Source organism: Mus pahari, chromosome 8, assembly GCF_900095145.1.
Source record: "Mus pahari chromosome 8, PAHARI_EIJ_v1.1, whole genome shotgun sequence".
Lineage (NCBI taxonomy): Eukaryota > Metazoa > Chordata > Mammalia > Rodentia > Muridae > Mus > Mus pahari.
The window spans coordinates 13,446,204-13,463,957 of NC_034597.1; the positions used below are offsets into that span (position 1 = coordinate 13,446,204).

General features: G+C 46.0%; 1 protein-coding gene across 1 annotated transcript in view; it reads left to right on the plus strand.

Annotated features, from left to right (window-relative positions):
* Nucleotides 1-5,000: 5,000 nt before the first annotated feature.
* Nucleotides 5,001-17,754, plus strand: part of Vdac2 (voltage dependent anion channel 2) — a 14,166-nt gene continuing 1,412 nt past the window's right edge. The window contains exons 1-7 of the mRNA XM_021203329.2: nt 5,001-5,337; nt 5,521-5,579; nt 6,584-6,652; nt 7,515-7,564; nt 11,515-11,948; nt 13,710-13,860; nt 16,875-16,932. Coding sequence (XP_021058988.1) covers nt 5,546-5,579; nt 6,584-6,652; nt 7,515-7,564; nt 11,515-11,948; nt 13,710-13,860; nt 16,875-16,932 — 796 coding nt within the window. The 5' untranslated portion in view covers nt 5,001-5,337; nt 5,521-5,545. The remainder of the gene's footprint in view (nt 5,338-5,520; nt 5,580-6,583; nt 6,653-7,514; nt 7,565-11,514; nt 11,949-13,709; nt 13,861-16,874; nt 16,933-17,754) is intronic.

Below are 17,754 nucleotides of genomic sequence, written 5' to 3' on the forward strand. Positions count from 1 at the left end.
CACACCAAAGTCCTAGCCTTACTCAACCAGTGAGCTTCATAGGTCAGACTCTCCTCAGTAACTAAAGAAGCTCACTGTAATCCTAGTGGCCCTCTGTCTTCCTCTCCCTTTCTCTCTTTCTTACTCCCTCTAACTTCTCAGCTTCTATATTTCCCCCCACACTCATCCCACTTGAATCCTTCTCAGATCGTGCCCATCCCTAGGAAAACTGGCACCTCAGGCCGCAGTCTCCATATTCAGACCCTCTTCTATGCAGGAACTTCCGGAAGGAGCTTCCGTTGAGCCTTCCTGAGCCTGCTGCTAGGTCTCAGTCTGTTTGTCCTGAGGATGAATTGCGTTGCAGGTGTTACATCCCTAAGCCCATGAAAGAGCCAATGGACATGTACATGTGAGAGGACAGAATTTGGGTGTGGGCTGGACTGGCCCTCTCTCACTGTGTCAGAGCCAGCAGCAGGAAGAGAAAGAATGTGTAGGGGGGCAGCTCTTTTGACAGGACCTTTCTGAGCCCATGCAGGAGTAAGACTCAGTTCTGACAGGACCTTTCTGAGCCCATGCAAGAGTAAGATTCAGTTTACAGGGCTGGATTTCAGAATTGCTGTGGACCAATGACTCTCGTTTCCCATCGTTTTGAACAAGAATGTCCTTAAAACACTCCTGGGCTTATTTTACTGTTACATGCTGGATGTGGGGAAGGGCAGAGATACATTTACAGGAACTGTAGTCAGGGAATTAACAGTCTCAGTAGCCCTTCTCTGGTATGAAGGTTAGACGGTTGGGGCGGTGTGTCTTTAAAGGGAGTAAACACACTTGATTATAAGAGTGTAAATGACTCTATGAGCAAATCAGGGACTGTGGAGATTTAAAATATCCACATATTTACTGACACTTCTTTCATAAGATGTAGCCTAACCCTTCATCCCCCATTCCTGCCCCCTCGGTATAATTTGGTCTGAGTAATTAATTAGCTTAAGAAAAAAAAAAGAGTCTAAAGTAAGGTGGTATGCCTTTAATCTCAGTACTCAGGAGGCAAAGATAGGTGGGGTCTCTGTAGATTCAAGGCCAGCCTGGTCTACAGAGCTAGTTCCAGGACAGTCAGGGCTACACAAAGAAACCCTGCATCAAAAAATTATAAACAAACAAACAAACAAACAGAGTCTAAGTAACTTAGGTTGTTCTTCAGACTTCCTTCTGCTTCTGCCTCCCAAATGCCAGGACTATAGGTGTGTCCCGCCTTGCCCAGTTTAGTAACTTGGGTCTAGCAGAACAAGGCACACACACTACAAAGTATTTTCTAAGACTAAACAAGTCACTGCGGCTTCAGTTGTCTTGTCAGACGTTTTTGTTGTTGTTTTCAATATCATGGATTCAATGTCATGCTTGTTGGAACAGGTTCTTCTGTGGCCCAAGCTGGCATCAAATCCCTGTGTGGCTGAGGAGGACGCCACACGGAGTCTCCCGCCTTCACCTTTCAAGTGCGGAGTTTTGGGGAGTGTGCCCTCACTCTAAAGGAGTTTGAATATGGATACTCAGGTGGATTCACTGAATCCTGCTTAAAGTGAAGGCCTTGAAACAGAGTTTCTCTTTGAACGGATCCTGCCCTGTCTTTGTTCTCCACCCAAGGAAAGCCAAGAAAAAAAAATTTTTTTTTTTTAATCAGAAGCAAGTCATAGAAAAGTAAAATCCACTCCTCCTGCCCCCAAAGCCTCAAAGCTTAAAAAGGCTCACTTCACCCTGCCATAAAGACATTCTCTGACCTACCTTGACTAACAGACCATTAGACCTCTAGTCTATTAATTAATGTGTGTGTATGCATATTGTGTGCATATGCAATATTTGTGGTATATGTGTGTGTGTGGGGGGGGCAAAGGAAACCCCGAGTGAATGAAGTCCTGAGAGAACGCCTATTTTGACATGGGTATGGCTGTGTCAAGAATCCCAAGGCCTCCAACCCATGGTTTAGTTGGCCAAGCTGCTACCCATGTGGACCAGGCTTAAGAGCGGTGGGGACGCTTCTCTCGGGAGGTATGAATGTTTGTAGGAGATTGAAAGGTGCAAAGCCTAGCACCTGCAGCTTCCTCTCCTGGATGTTCACAGTCTGAGGCTGCTGCCTACAGACACTTCCTACCAAGCTGGCAAACCCCTACCTCGCTGCTGCACATAATAAACACCCTGAGATTCTGGGGTGCTGTGCTAACCATTAGAGAACCCTACCTGACCTCCCTTCTCTGTATGGGGTGACCGTCTTTTCTTCATTCCTTCATTGTCCGTAGCCAGGGTTCCTGGATCACAGCTCTGCTGGACAGGGAAATAACATATTCTTGCATGTGGGCACATGTGCAAATGTGGGCATATTGCATGTGTCTTCATCGATGGCTCTCTCATTCACCGAGGCAGAGTCTCATTGAATCCAGAGCTTGCCAATTTCATCGAATTAAGCTAGCCATCTTGCCCCAGGGATCCCATGTCTGTCTCCCAAGTGCTGGGCTGCCCGAGTCCTGCCTGGGCTGCCACACCTTGCCCTGCTTTAATGTGGGTTCTGGAGACCTGAACTCCCAATTTACACAGCAAGGACTTTATTGATCCATCTTCCCAGTTCAAGACCTCTTTGTTAGTGGGGTCTGGTGGTGCAGGCCTATAATTTCAGCTACTTGGGACAGGGTGGTGGTGGTGGCTGAAAGAGGAAGATGACAAATTCAAGGCTTTCCTGGGCAATTTGGTGAGAGAACTGGTTTTGTAGAGTGAAAAAGGGAATGGGAGGTATAGCTCAGTGCTATAGTGCTGGTTTAACATTAGTTCAACTCTCCGAACTACACCAAGAAAACCACCCCCCTCCTTTTTAGAAGGAGTTCTTATCCATAGCTGGGGGGATGGGTTACCTGGACAGCCCTTGTGGGATCCTTATTCGTTCTGTTATAATAGATTATATTCTTTTTGTTCACTTATATTCCTATCTGGCTGTCCATGCTTCATTCAACCTAAGCACAAAAATCAATAACTCAAAAATAAAAATCAATAATTCAAAAATAAAAATCAATAATTCACCTCGGATGTTTGGGCTCTTCAGTTTGGTGGCTTGTGTATCATGTAAAATCATGATCAAATAAATGAATTATTAATTTCTCTTGCTAACCTGTTGTTTACATATGAACGTCAGCTGTGTCTTTATGATGGGAAGGAGTCACCATCTTTTCCACCCCTGTAATTCTTTGCTTAGGCCGGAGTTTGTCCCCAGTGGCCATTAAGCACCACCCACATACTTTACAGAGTAAAGCTTCAGACTTTTGTGTCAGAAAAAATGACGTCTCTGGAGATGAAAACTGGTGACAGGTAATGGAGAACAGGAATAAGCCCTGCTTTAGGCAATTGAGGTAACTAATTTAGCAGGCTGAGCTTTTCTGGCAGGCGGTGCTGAGGAGGCACAACTCTACCACAAGCAGCACACAGTTGGGGCAGACTGCCTCCTGTGGGCCAGGTCCATGGCAGACCAACCTGCCTGCGCTTGGATGAAGGGATGAGTCAGGTGCTGGAGCCCGATCTCTTACACACAAAGACTCTTCCCACTTAACTTTTTACAACAAAATCCCAGCTGTGACCAGGCAAGGTTGATGGCTAGCCTTGCTCACGGGAGAGAAACACACCAGAGTGTAACTTTAAAGTTGGGTTTTGGATTGGGAAGAGCCCATGTAGCCATCTTTCCTCCGGCTTAGGAGGAGAGTGAAGACTTGAGTAGAGGAAGGGTTCAGAGACGATGGAGTCGTGAGTGCGTATGTGTGGGCGGTTTTGCTCTCAGTCCACCAGTAGGTATATTGAAGATTATTAAACAGCATTTTAGAGATGAGGGAACTGAGGTCCACAGGCTAAATTATTTGAGTTTATTGAGCTGGAGTGTCAGTTGTCTCCATTTCTAATCTTCTGTATGGTTGACATGTGTGTGTGTGTGTGTGTGTATTTTGAATAGTGTCTACTGCTCTTCACCTTTTACAGAATTTAGAGAACACGATTTGCTGGCCAGATTAACTCTCTTGTTTCTGTTTTTGGAACTCCTGGCTTTTAATATGGGTGCTGGGGATCTGAGCTCAGGTTCCTTTTACATGCATAGCAAGAGTTCTTACTCACTGAGCCTCCTCCTAAGGCTCCGTTTCTATCTTTATTAACCTGTTTGCCTCACCCTGTAGTTTAGCTTCAAACTGGTCTCTATTCTTATTTATTTATTTATTTTTTCGAGACAGGGTTTCTCTGTGTAGCCCTGGCTATCCTGGAACTCACTCTGTAGACCAGGCCGGCCTCGAACCGCCTACCTCTGCCTCCCAAGTGCTGGGATTAAAGGCGTGCGCCACCACTACCCCGCGGTCGCTATCTTTATTAACCTGTTTGCCTCACTCTGTAGTTTAGCCTCAAGCTGGTTGTAATCTCTCTGCCTCCCAGATCTGGGACTACAGGTATAGGCCCCAGGACTGGCTGCTCCCTCCCTCTTCTGGCACATCTAGAGAACTCGAGAGCAGCATTCTAATGACTGGTCAGCACGAATCCTACAGTTCTTCCCTCGTCTCTCCAGGCCTCTCTACCAGGGGAAGCGTGTCTTCCTATGGCAGGATGTGCTTCTGCGCTTGTGTGAACCCACACCATATATGGGTGAGGAGGCTGCAGGAGAGCAACCCCGAGGCTGCGAGAGAGAAATGCCCGGAGATTGGCTCAAGTTGGTTCCTTTGGAGTCCAGCCTAGCCCCAGCAGGGGAGAACATGGCAGTGGGCGGCGAGCCGAGATGGGGAGAGCACGGAGGCTGCACTTGGGGAGAAGGCTTCATCCCCCTCACCCCGGACCTTAAGTTCAGCCCTCCAGGCTGGGACACTCAGAGGAGGCAGAGAGGATGCACGTGACCCTGCGGGCCACATCGCCCCGCCCCGTCGCGACTCGCGTGGCCACTCCCATCCTGACCGCGCGGGTGCCGTTGCGCCGCCTCCGCCGTTCCCCGGTCCTCGCCCCTGGGGCTGCCCTGGACATTGCCTAACCCGAGGCCCCGCAGCTCCTGCTCGCCCGGTCCCCGCCGGACGGTCCGAGACAGCTCATCCAAGGAGACCGCCGTGCTCTCGACCCACGTGGTCACTCCGGAGCAGGTGGGAGTGGGCTGCGGGCGGAGCGGCAAGGACAGGCGCGGTAGACAGCCCGGGCGGCCGCGGCGGGGACCTGGCTGGGGGAGGCCAGGCTTGCGGCGGGGCGCAACGGTGTCTCCTTCACTTCGCCCTCCAGCCGCGGTGGCTGCAGCGCAACTTCCAGGTAGCGGAGTGGCCTCAGCTGCGAGCCGAGCGGTGGCGGCAGCGCCCCTCAGGACACCCGCAGGTACTATGGTGCCCGCCTCTTGCCGAGTCTGGGGCCTTGGGGCGGGCCGGTCGCCAGAGTGAACTCGGGGCGGCCCCGGTCCCCTAAGATGGCCGCAGCGGCCCCGGCCCCTTTCTCTAATGTCCGAGATCCCCAGTGGACCCTTTGACTGTCCGCTGACCGCACTTCTTGTCCCTTCCACAGATCACCTTTTCCCCGCGACTTCGCCATGGCTGAGTGTTGTGTGCCAGTATGCCCACGGCGTAAGTAGCACAAGAGGTGTTTGCGCGATGGGGCAATGGGGCGATGGGGCTGCCCTGTTCCTCTTTAGGAAACCATACCTTGTTCCGCCGTGGCCCACATGATGCCCACAAAGACTTAGAAAGTTTGTTCCTTTGCGCGGCCCCTAAGTCTTACACTGCCAACTCTGTTGAGTTACGGACGTGGTGCTGGGCTGTTGGGTTGCAGATAGGGGGGCTCGCGCCTGGGGCGTTGGTCATTGGCCGCACCCACCTTTGGCTTTTGGATGTGTCATTTACAAATCCGAAAGCAAAACAAACAACTAGTTGTTGAATTCCATCCTGGAGTTGGGGGCGGGCGGAGAGTTAGATCCGTCCCTTTGCAAGAGGAAGTAGTTCGCTGTCTGCCTGCACTGGTCGAGTGCACTACAAGGTCATTACACGTGTTCCTAAGGGCGTGGATGTATACTCCGGAGAATGAATGGGCCGCTGCTGGAGTTCGGATTCCTTGCCCTTAAGCCTCTCTTTGGCGGAGGACTTGGGAACCGTAGTAATGTGTTTAAAAGTGCCATTTGATATTTAGTTGCCGTAGAAACGTGACTGAAACATAGATGATTGTATTTTTTTGCCCCCGTGTCTCAATTGTGTCAGTTCCCAGAGTGTTGGTTTTGATTTTGGAAGTCGTTCCAAAAGATTTGTTAGGGGAGAACGTCTACGCTTAAACTTTGGTTTTTATCTCAGTTAAATCAGTCAATCGCCTTGAGTTTTGGCCACTGTGTAGGCTGTAGACACTATGTTTAGGAGTTAGAAAGGCTTCCCCCATTCTTAAAACTTGGTAGAAATGTCGAAGGTTTGTATTACCACATAGCTATTTAGAAATAAGTTTTTGTTATGGATGGCTACTTAGAATAACATTTATTGGAGTTCTAGTGGCATCAAAACCCACTCCCGTTGGACTGCTTGAATATAAATGTTAGCAGTAGGTCCTAGTCTGGTCACATTAACTGTAGAATGTTTCTTTTGACTAGCGATGTGTATCCCTCCACCGTATGCTGACCTCGGCAAAGCTGCCAGAGACATTTTCAACAAAGGATTTGGTAAGGACTTTTTTTCCCCTTTTAAACAAACATAAAAGAGAAAATATATGCTTGGACCTCTCAGGAATTAATTGCTTTGCTTTTCCAGACTGAATATCCTGCTGCATTCATGCTTCTGCCAGCTGCATGTGTACCCCAGTTCTTAGTCTTTCTTCAGTCATAATTGAAAAGCTTGTTCTTTTTGTTTTGTTTGCTTTGTTTTGTTTTGTTTTGTTTTTCAAGACAGGGTTTCTCTCTGTAGCCCTGGCTGTCTTGGAACTCACTAGGTAGATCAGGCTGGCCTTGAACTCTCAGATCTACCTGCCTCTGCCTCCCAAGTGATGGGAAGGGAGTACCACCCCACTCCCTACCCCCTGGGAGAGGGGACAGCTTGTACTTTATTCTCTTAAGTGACAGTTTAGACCATGGTTGGATAGAGCTGCCTGAATTACTGTTTGACTTTTGTGGTTATGACTCCGGGTAGGTGGAAACCTTAAGAGTTTGGGCTTTTAGAGTCAATTTTTGTGTTTTCTTGAAAATTGTATTGCACATACCACTACCCCTTGCCTTTTGGTGGTACCCCTCTGGGATAAAAGTCCTAAGTGAGCTGCCATAAACAATAGGCTAGCCTGAGGAAATGATTTTCTAATCTAACGTGTAAAAATGGCTTGAAAAGGGTGTGTCAGGAAGTGGAGCCAGTTACAGGACACTAGACAACGCTGCTATCACCTTAGCAGAACTGACTGCTTGTAAATGTTTGTTCAGGTGCTGTGCAGTAGTACATTTTTGTTCCCTGGACTTTGGGGTTATGTTAACTGTGATGTGAGTGTGGGTGTGCATCTTTCCTGCAGAAGAATCATATCTTTGCCCTCTATTTTTGAAGGCTTTGGGTTGGTGAAGCTGGATGTGAAGACGAAGTCATGCAGTGGTGTGGTAAGTTACCGATTCGTTTTCACCAATCTGTTAATTTCATAGCCCATAAATGTCTACAGCTGTTTTCCCTTAAGGAGGCAGAAGTTAATTTGTTTTGAATGATTTATGTGTAGTCTGATTTATTGCCTTTGTATGTGATTTCTGCTTTTCACATGGTTTTATTATATTCCTGTATTATGTATGTGTTACCGTGATTGCATGGAGAAGTTGGGAAAGCCATTGCTTATTTGGGACTGTCTACTCAGGTAGATGACAAGCATGAAGGCCATGACTCCTGTAACCCTTTCTCTTAATACCTGTTCTGGGCTTAAGAGTAACTTGTTTATTTGACTGCAGTGACCATTTAGTATAGTGGCTATACTCTAACAGCCATCCATGGAGATGTCTGCCTGTTTATCCTGACTGGAATGTCTCTACAGAATTGACTATTTTCATATGATCCTTCCCAACTGTTAAAAAAGGGATAAAGTGAAATACTGTATACCCTTTTTCTCTAAAAGTTTTTGTTTTGAGATTGGAGATGGGTGTTTAATGCTCATGCCAAACTATGATTGCTCAGTACCGTATGCACGCTGCTCTGCATGTAACTGATGTCTATTAAAGTTGTTTGTGGTGGTGTTTCTAAATGCTTAGGTCTGTTGCATTTATGGCTTTTCTATTTGTCTTATCCTGTGGTTTCTCTGGCCTGTGAAGAAGTCTAATTATTTGGTTATGGTTTAGTGACTGACTTGGATTAATAGATTATAGAGTATTAGGTGACTGTAAGTATTTTTTCTTTACTGTTGCTGGAGGTAGAACCCAGGGCCTTGCATCTCTATTTTATCTACTAATCTTTATTTTCAGTCTACTGAGTTTTAAATATGTTTGTGCATGTATGTTGTTTTAAATTAAAACACGCCATCTTTGTCTTTAAAAAGTTTACTTTAAGACTGGGAGTGTGGGCTGGTGAGATGGCTCAGCGGGTAAGAGCACTGACTGCTCTTCCAAAGATCCTGAGTTCAAATCCCAGCAACCACATGGTGGCTTACAACCATCTGTAATGAGATCTGATGCCCACTTCTGGTGTGTCTGAAGATGTATAATAATAAATAAATCTCTGGGCCGGAGCTAGCTGGGCCAACTGGAATGAGTGGGGTTGACCAGATGGAGCAGAGGTCCTAAATACAATTTCCAATAACCACATGAAGGCTCACAACCATCTCTACAGCTACAGTGTACTCATATACATATAAATAAATAAATAAATAAACAGGAAAATTTATTTAAAAAAAAAAGAGAGAGAGAGAGACTGGGAGTGTAACTTAGCGGTAGAGTGTTTACGCAGCTATGTATGAGGTCCAGTGCTGCATAACAAACAAAAGCACCCTTTCTATTGGATAGACAAACTGGAAGTTGAAGATAATCAGAGAATTGGATCAAGCAATAGATTTGTAAACTAAAAATTGTTGTTGGAAAGGAAAGGTTGATGGTAAAACAGAACTAGGGAAAGTTATGGAAGTAAGTTAGTTCTCGAAGGATTGACTGGTCATAGGACTGATGGTGTACTACGCAAACCTACCCAGAATTAAGTCCTGCTAGGGTCCTTTGATTTCTTGAACTGCAGAGGTGTGCAGGCTACCCAGAATGTAGATGATGCCCCGTGATGGAGGGGATTGGTCTTGGCCCGTGTTGGCCCTGCGTCCTGGGCATTCCTTGGCACACGTCAGGCTGGTTCTTGATCTCAGGGACGGGTGGATGGTGATAGGTGGTACTTGAGTAATCATTGTCATGCAGGATTAAAAACTGCTGCCCATACACATTTCCCATGTAAACTGTTGGTCGGAAGAAGAGCATACTTCATATGTATTTAATGTCATCTTGATGTGCATGCAGAGCTACAAAGCTGCCGTGTTGTCAGTTCAGTTGGATTATCCTATAATAGGCTGTGCTGTACCTTTGAAAAAAACAAATCTACCTCCAAAATGTTATTTTGTTAGTTTTTCAAGACAGGTTTTTTTGTTTTGTTTTGTTTTGTTTTTTCCCTTTTGGTTTTTCGAGACAGGATTTCTCAGTGTAGTCTTGGCTGTCCTGGAACTTACTCTGTAGACCAGGCTGGCCTTGAACTTTAGATCCACCTGCCTCTGCCTCTGAGTGCTGGGGTTAAAGGCACTCACTGCCTGGCAGTGTTTGACATTTCTTAACTTTCCAGGTATTGAAATTTCTGATAAATTAAAAAACAAACAAAACAAAACAACAAAATAATTTTAGACATAGCTTTAAAGTGACTGGAGTGTAGAGACAATGATATAGAAACCATAAATCAGGACTCTGACAGACTGTTGTAAGAGTTACATTTTCTCTTGGGATATTTTACCCACAGACTGTGCTTGGTAAAGAAAGATACTTTGTTCCTCTAGAAAATTCTAAGATACAGCAACTGTGTTCCCCCTTCACCTGGTATGCTACAGGGGAGTGGCAGGTCTTTTTGGTATAAACCCAAGATTAAAACTTATTTTTAAAATGAAAATGTATTTATTTATTTATTTATTTATTTATTTATTTATTTTTGGTTTTTCACCTGCCTCTGCCTCCCAAGCGCTGGAATTAAAGGCGTGTGCCACCATTGCCCGGCAAAATGTTTTTATTTTAGGTGTCTGAGTGTTTGCTGCATGTATGTCAGTGTGTGCCTGGTGCCAGTGCTGTCAGAGTCCCTGGAACTGGAGTTTAAGACGGTTGTGGGTGCTGGGACCTAAATTTGGGTCCTCTGCAAGAGCAGCAAGTGGGTGCTCACTGGCCACTTCCAGTTCCAAGCCTAAGCTTTTTATACTTCATATTAATCCCTGTGTTATTTTCTTTGCTGACAGGTGATGTATGATATAAACCAAGTGTAAAGGAATCAATAAAGCTCCCACACTTCACTTTTAAAAGAACTTAATTTTATTCCTGTATGGCTTTTGCCTCCATGTATATCTGCACCATGTTTGTGTTGGACCCACAGAGACCAGAAGAGGGCAGCAGATACTGTGAAACTTTTTAACCATCTTGTGGGGTGCTAGGAACCAGATGTAGGTCTGTAGAAGAGCAACAGTGCTCTTAACTACTCAGCTATTTCTCCATCCCCTCCCACTGCTTTAAAAGTGAAAATCTGGTGAGCTGGGTGAGATGTGTTGGCAGGTACGCACCTTTAAGCCCAGCACTAGGGAGGCAGGCAGGTCAGCCAGCTTCTTTCTCTACAAAGAGAGGTCCAGGCCTCCCAGCTCAACAGAAGGAGACAAAAACCAAATACAGCAGCAAAAAGATGATAACATAAGTTGTTTGGAAAGGCAAGAAACCTAAGTGAAGACTCATCTAAAAAACGCAGAGGGACTGGAGAGGTGGCTCAGCAGCTAAGAGAGGGTACTGCTCTTGTAGAGAATTCTAGTTCATGTCTCAGGACCCACAGGATGGCTCACAACTGCCTATATCTCCAATTTCAGGGAAAACATACTGTTCAGGCCTTCATGGGCCCCTGTACTTACATATACAATTAAAGGTAAATCTTCAGAAAGGGAAAAAAATAGAATATGGACTATTGAAGAATTTAAATTTAACTTATTTAACGGTTTTCACAGTATTTTGCGTGTGGATTATGTGTGTAGGCATCTGTGTCACAGTGCATATGTGCAGGTTAGAGGATGCTGGACTCCATTCTCTCTACCATGTGTGCTTTAAAGATGGAGGTTAGGATCAGACTTGGCAGCAAACCTTTATCTCCACTGAGCCACCTCACCAGTCCTGTATACTTAATTTTCATTGATCATTAGACATGTAAGGGACATTCTGGTGGCAGTCAGTTGGTCAGCGGCTGGCTTGTCACTGTTACGTTTGCTTAGGAAGTAGCACAGTGGAGAGCTGTAAGGGCTGCATTAGCTGGGCAGTGGATTCTTCCCGGCTTAGGAGAAGGTTCATGAAGCTGTTTGTTGTCTTGTTAGGAATTTTCAACATCTGGCTCATCTAATACAGACACTGGCAAAGTTAGTGGGACCTTGGAGACCAAGTACAAATGGTGTGAGTATGGTCTGACTTTCACAGAGAAATGGAACACCGATAACACTCTGGGGACAGAGATTGCAATTGAAGACCAGATTTGTCAAGGTTTGAAACTGACTTTTGACACCACCTTTTCACCGAACACAGGAAAGAAAAGTGGTAAAATCAAGTCTGCTTACAAGAGGGAATGTATAAACCTTGGCTGTGATGTTGACTTTGATTTTGCTGGACCTGCCATCCATGGGTCAGCTGTCTTTGGTTACGAGGGCTGGCTTGCTGGGTACCAAATGACCTTTGACAGTGCCAAGTCAAAGCTGACCAGGAGTAACTTTGCAGTCGGCTACAGGACTGGGGACTTCCAGCTACACACAAATGTGTAAGTTCCTTACGAGCTATTGAGGTGCAGGTTCTCAGAGGATGGTGTGTGACATTTCTTTTGATGAGTTTTTAGTTTGAAGGGTTTCTGTTGCCATGGGTGGTCCTCAGAAGCATGTGCTGTGGATACCGAGTGGATGCTCATGCTGCTCATCCTGTCAGCTTGGGTTTAAGCCTTTAGAAGAAGTGTTAGCCTTGGCAGTCTGCTATCAATGCCTTCTCTGACAGAATGACCTGTGGGGTGTGGGGTCCTGGGTTGATAGGACGGTCTTAACATCGTCACTCAGGCTGTTTGGTGAGTTGTGGAGCCTCACACCTTTCATCCTATTTTGGAAGGCAGTGGCAGCTGTATCTTTCTGAGATTGAGGTCACGCTAGTCTACACAGTGAGTTTATGTTGGCTAGAGCTACACAGGAAGTTCCTTTCTCAAAAAAGGGGTGCAGGGTATGACATTTTTACCCAACTCAAGTTAGATAATATAGAAAGGACTTAACTGTTTTTTCTTTGACAAAACTGTCTATTTTTAAAAGATTAAGAGTGGTCTATCTGCATATATACCCGAATACCAGAAGAGGGGGCATTAGATCACATAGATGGTTGTCAGCCACCAATGTGGTTGCTGGGAATTGAACTCAGGACCTGGAAGAACAGCCAGTGTTCTTAACTGCTGAACCATCTTTCCAGCCTTGACAAAATAGTATACTAGTAAATAACAGGAGCACAAAAGAAAACTTTCTCATAATCCTACCAGATAGACACACAATCTTAAAATTTGTTGTATGTTTTACCTGTTTTTTATGGCACATATGGGAATTGAGTGTCCCAGGGATTGAAGTCAGGACCTTAGGCTTGGTGACAAGGTCCTAAAGACCCTATAAGACACCTCTCTGCTCCTAGATAACATCTCCCCCTCCCAACCCCCCCAAACTGGGTTTCTCTGTGTAGCCCTGGCTGTCCTGGAACTCACTCTGTAGACCAACCTGGCCTCGGACTCAGAAATCCACCTGCCTCTGCCTCCCAAGTGCTGGGATTAAAGGTGTGTGCCACCACTGCCCTGCAGATAACATAGTTTTTTTTGTTTTGTTTTTTTAAAGTCTCTTAAACTCACTGCCCACACACACACACACACACACACACACACACACACACACAATCTTATTTATATTTTGCTGTTCACTTTTGTGTGTGCACACAAGTATGTGTATGGTGCTGCTTAGGAGTTGAATGCAGGGATTCATCTGGATAGGCAGCGTTCAATCATTGAACCACAACCTCAGTGTGTGTGAGTGAGCAAGCGAGTGAGTGTGCGAGCGAGTGTTCCACGCCTTGAATCCCAGCACTCCTGAGACAGAGGAGGAAGGATCTCTGAGTTTGAGGCCAGCCTGGTCTACATAGTGAGTTCCAGGGCAGCAGGACCATATAAAGAGACCCTGTCTTAAAAAAAGGGGGGGGTGCGGGGACAGAAGGATTGTGGGGAAGGAGTCTAACCTGGGCTATAGAGTAAGACTTGCCCTGTCTCAACCACACCAGAAAAGACTTGGCAGTTTTTAGTAGAGCTTTATAGACTAGCATGAGTGCTGTCATCCTTCCCTACCCCTCAGCTCCGGGGAATGAACCTAGGGTTTCTGGCACGCTAGGCAAGCACTGTGCCGTTGTGTTACCCGTTCAGTACTAGTAGTAGCTTATACCTGCTGCAGTCTACCCAGTACCTTAGAAGTGGTTACATTGTCTATTCTAGATTCTAATTCAAAATATCTTATAGAAATAATGGGACAGAATTTGGAGGATCAATTTATCAGAAAGTATGTGAAGATTTTGACACTTCAGTAAACCTTGCTTGGACATCAGGTACCAACTGCACTCGTTTTGGCATTGCAGCTAAATACCAGTTGGATCCCACTGCTTCTATTTCTGTGAGTACCTCTTGGGCTTAGGATGGGGTTTTCTGGTTGTGGGAATTACTACAGGTATATACTCTGGGATGATATAGAAACCTTCCCTGGGAGTCACGCAGTCCCATGTTTACTGATGGGATTGGAATTGGAATGCTCCTTTTCCTATGGAAATTGTGATAGAGGTTTGACCTGCAAGGTAGATCCCTGTTGATTTGGATGAGAATGATCCCCCCTCCCCGCCCATGCGCAGTCCCCACTTGGTGAGAATGTATCAAGAGGTGTGGCCTTGTTGGAGGAGATTGGAGTAGCCTCATGTTTATAGATCAGATGTCAGCTCAGCTACTTCTCCAGCACCCTGCCTGCCTGCCTGCCGCCATGCTTCCCGCCATAATGGTCACGGACTCACCCTCTTGAATCAGGAGCCCCAAATTAAGTGCTTTCTTTATAAGTTTCTTGGTCATGGTGTCTGGTCACGGTAATAGAAAGATAACTAATAATCACAGAATAATAACTGATAAATTAAATAGAAAAATGATAACAATCACAGAAGTTTACCTTACTTTGAGAGCTGATGAGTTAGTTTTGCGAATATACCTGAGCCCCCTTGGGGAAGCTTGCCTAAGCTCCGGGTAACCGGCGTGTGGAGCCGAGCCTTGCGTGGGTGCCTTGTATTTTTGTTGGAGAATAATAGTACTTTCTTTGACTTTGTCTTTTTATAGTTTATAAAGTACCTTCAGATATTATCTGAGAGTTCACTAGTGTAACACGATTTTTACAGGTGGCCGAGAGGACTAAATATTACTGTTGGTGGTGGGGTGGAGTGGCATAGGTAAAGCTAGGACTAGACCTAGTGTTTTGACCTTAATCCTGTCTAGGGTGAGTAGAATATCTGACTGGGAGGGACTGTTGCCTAAAACCCTGCACCTCCAGGACTTCCTCCCCTCTGCTAAGGGCAAAGTGAGATGGCCACGCCTGTCTGAATCTTGGCCCTTTCTCCTGTTTCTGTCTTTAGTCACAGTGGGTTGAGATAGAAGAGAGGGTGCTGTGAGGGGCAGGGAATCGGCTGCCAGTACTGGCAGCTCAGCAGCTGTTACTGTGTGTCAGGGACTGTCTGTACTGTATGTGCTAGGATGATGGGAAGTTAAAGTCAGGCAAGTTACTTCCGCTACATAAAGTACTCTTGAGCTCCAGGGACAGTATGTTTTGATACCTTTTAAAAAGTTATTTATTTTATGCATGAGTGCTCTTATCTGCATGTACATCTGCATGCCAGAAGAGGGCATCAGATCTCATGATAGATGTTATGAGCCCACCATGTGGTTGCTGGGAATTGAACTCAGGACCTCTGGAAGAGCAGCCAGTGCTCTTAACTGCTGAGCCATCTCTCCAGTCTCGAGTTTTGAAGCTTTAAGCAGTTATATTTTAGCCCTATCTTTTGTTTATGTTTAAAGATTCATAAGCAGAGATAGTGTGAAAAGTACCCAGAATGCTTTTCTCTTTGACCAGTCAGTGGTGCATCTGTGACTGGCTGCACTGGTCTCCTTTACATTAAGTGTTCTTGTCAGATGTATGCTTGTGGCACCATGACAGATGGTATGCCAGCCGTCAGAAACACCTTTCAGCTCACAGTCCTTGTGGAAATAAATACAGCATTTCCCACCCAAGTAGAGCTGTTGACGGCGCAGTAGAGCAGCGCCCAGAAGCACTGGCTTTATCTTGTGTATAGCAAGACTAGAGTCACTGAGTCATTCCATATCTGTTCGCACAGCACGCTGCTGCTCTGATTATACTTGTAGCCCCAGGATGCTGAAGAGCTCGGGTTGAGGGGCATGTGCTCCCCCGCCCCCCGGCTTACCTATGCATCCTGTGGCTTGCAGGCTCTATGTGTCCTGTATAGCTATGAATGGCCTAGCACATTTGTAGGTGACGATGTCAGGGTACAGTTTGGATACCTCTGTTAGCGTGAAGATGGCTTAGTGGAGATGTTAGCTGAGGTCCTGGAGACAGGCGTTAGAAGGAATGTGGGTCGGGCGTGTGCCTGCCCAGCAGCCCTTTGGATTTAAGAGTGAAACACACACACCAACAAATTTTGATATGCTTTGACCAGCTCAGTGGCTGGGCACTTCTAATCCTCCCCGGGGCTAGCACTTCTCCCCTCGGTCCCTTGCCTTCGCAGTCTAAAAGTCCTGCCCCATCTCCTTGCCCCACCATTGGCTGTATGGCAGTTCTTTATTATCAGTCGAAGGCAGCTGGGAGCAGGATCCCTTAGGTCTGGGAGCACGGCTTTTGGGAGCCAAAATAAGACACAGCATTAGAACCAACTCCCAACATGCCGCTTAACATACTTGCTCTCCAGCGCTCCTCTCACCTTGGGAAGGTCTGGGACCGCCATCCTAAGTTGTCAGGGAGATAAGGAGTTGATAAACCTTGCTCCTCATCAGGCCTCAACTAGTTACAGCCAAATCCAGCAGCCTGTCGGTCAGGGTGTGAGGAAGGAAGGAAGGAAGGAAGGAAGGAAGGAAGGAAGGAAGGAAGGAAGGAAGGAAGGAAGGAAGGAAGGAAGGAAGGAAGGAAGGAAGGAAGGAAGGAAGGAAGGAAGGAAGGAAGGAAGGAAGGAAGCCAGCCAGCCTACCCGCCCTGAGGGTGGAGGAAGTAGTGATGCTGAAGTAGTGATGCTGAGCTCATAAACTCCCTACTGTGTAGTCAAAGATGGCTCTCACCTCTAGTGAGTGTGACAGGTGCTATCAGCGACATAGTTACTTGTTTTTGTGAGTTTTTTTAGTGTATTCTTTAGGCTGTGGATCATGTTGGGGGCTGTACACACATCCTAAGGTGTGTAAAGAATGTCAGGTTCTGCTGACAATTAGATTTTGACTTCATGTCTAATGTTTATTAAAGTGGCACTTGGTGTTTACTTAGTACATGATAATATTTTAGTATCTCATTGACTTAAAGGCACAGGCTCCACAGCTCCATGATGGGGAATTTCCAAGAACTTGTCTCCCTTCAGAAATGTTTTTCTCTTTTTCTAGGCAAAGGTCAACAACTCTAGTTTAATTGGAGTGGGCTATACTCAGACTCTGAGGCCTGGTAAGTATCTTTGATAAAGAAGTATTGTTTTACAGCCCCCCCCCCCCATCCCTTTAAAAAGATTCATTTATTTAAGTGTGTGTATGTTTTGTCTGTGTTTGTATATCTGCACACTAGAAGAGGGCATCTGATCCCGTGGGATTACAGATACAGATGGGTGGGTGCTGGGAATTGAACTCAGGACCTCCGGTAGAGCACCCAGTGCTCTTAACTGCTGAGCCATCTCTCCATTTATACGTTATTTTCAAACTTACATCCCCCCCCCCCCCCCAAAGGGTTTCTCTGTGTAGCCCTGGCTGTCCTGGAACTTACTCTGTAGACCAGCCTGGCCTCGAACTCAGAAACCTACCTGCCTCTGCCTCCCGAGTGCTGGGATTAAAGGTGTGTGCCACCACTTCCCTGTTTCAAAATTAAATTTTTAGTTTTATTATTTTGTGACCCTTTTAAGCCTCATAGCTTATCACATCCCCCTCCCTACTCTGTATCGGGAGTGCCTGCTCTGAATAAGCACGGCTGCCTCATTCTAAAAAGCCCCACTCTTCACCATTTAGCCATTATGTAGTTCCTCACTGGTGTCTAAATATTGTCTCGGGTCAAAGGTTAATTCCCTTCAGATACCAGAGCAGCTCCAAACTTGGGAGTGGTCTGGGTCACATGCAGATTCCTACCTAGTAGGTCTGAGATGGAGAATCTTGTATTTTTTTTTTTTTTTAAAGATTTATTTATTTATTGGATGTAAGTACAACTGTAGTTGTCTTCAGACACCCCAGAAGAGGGAGTCAGATCCCATTACAGATGGTTGTGAGCCACCATGTGGTTGCT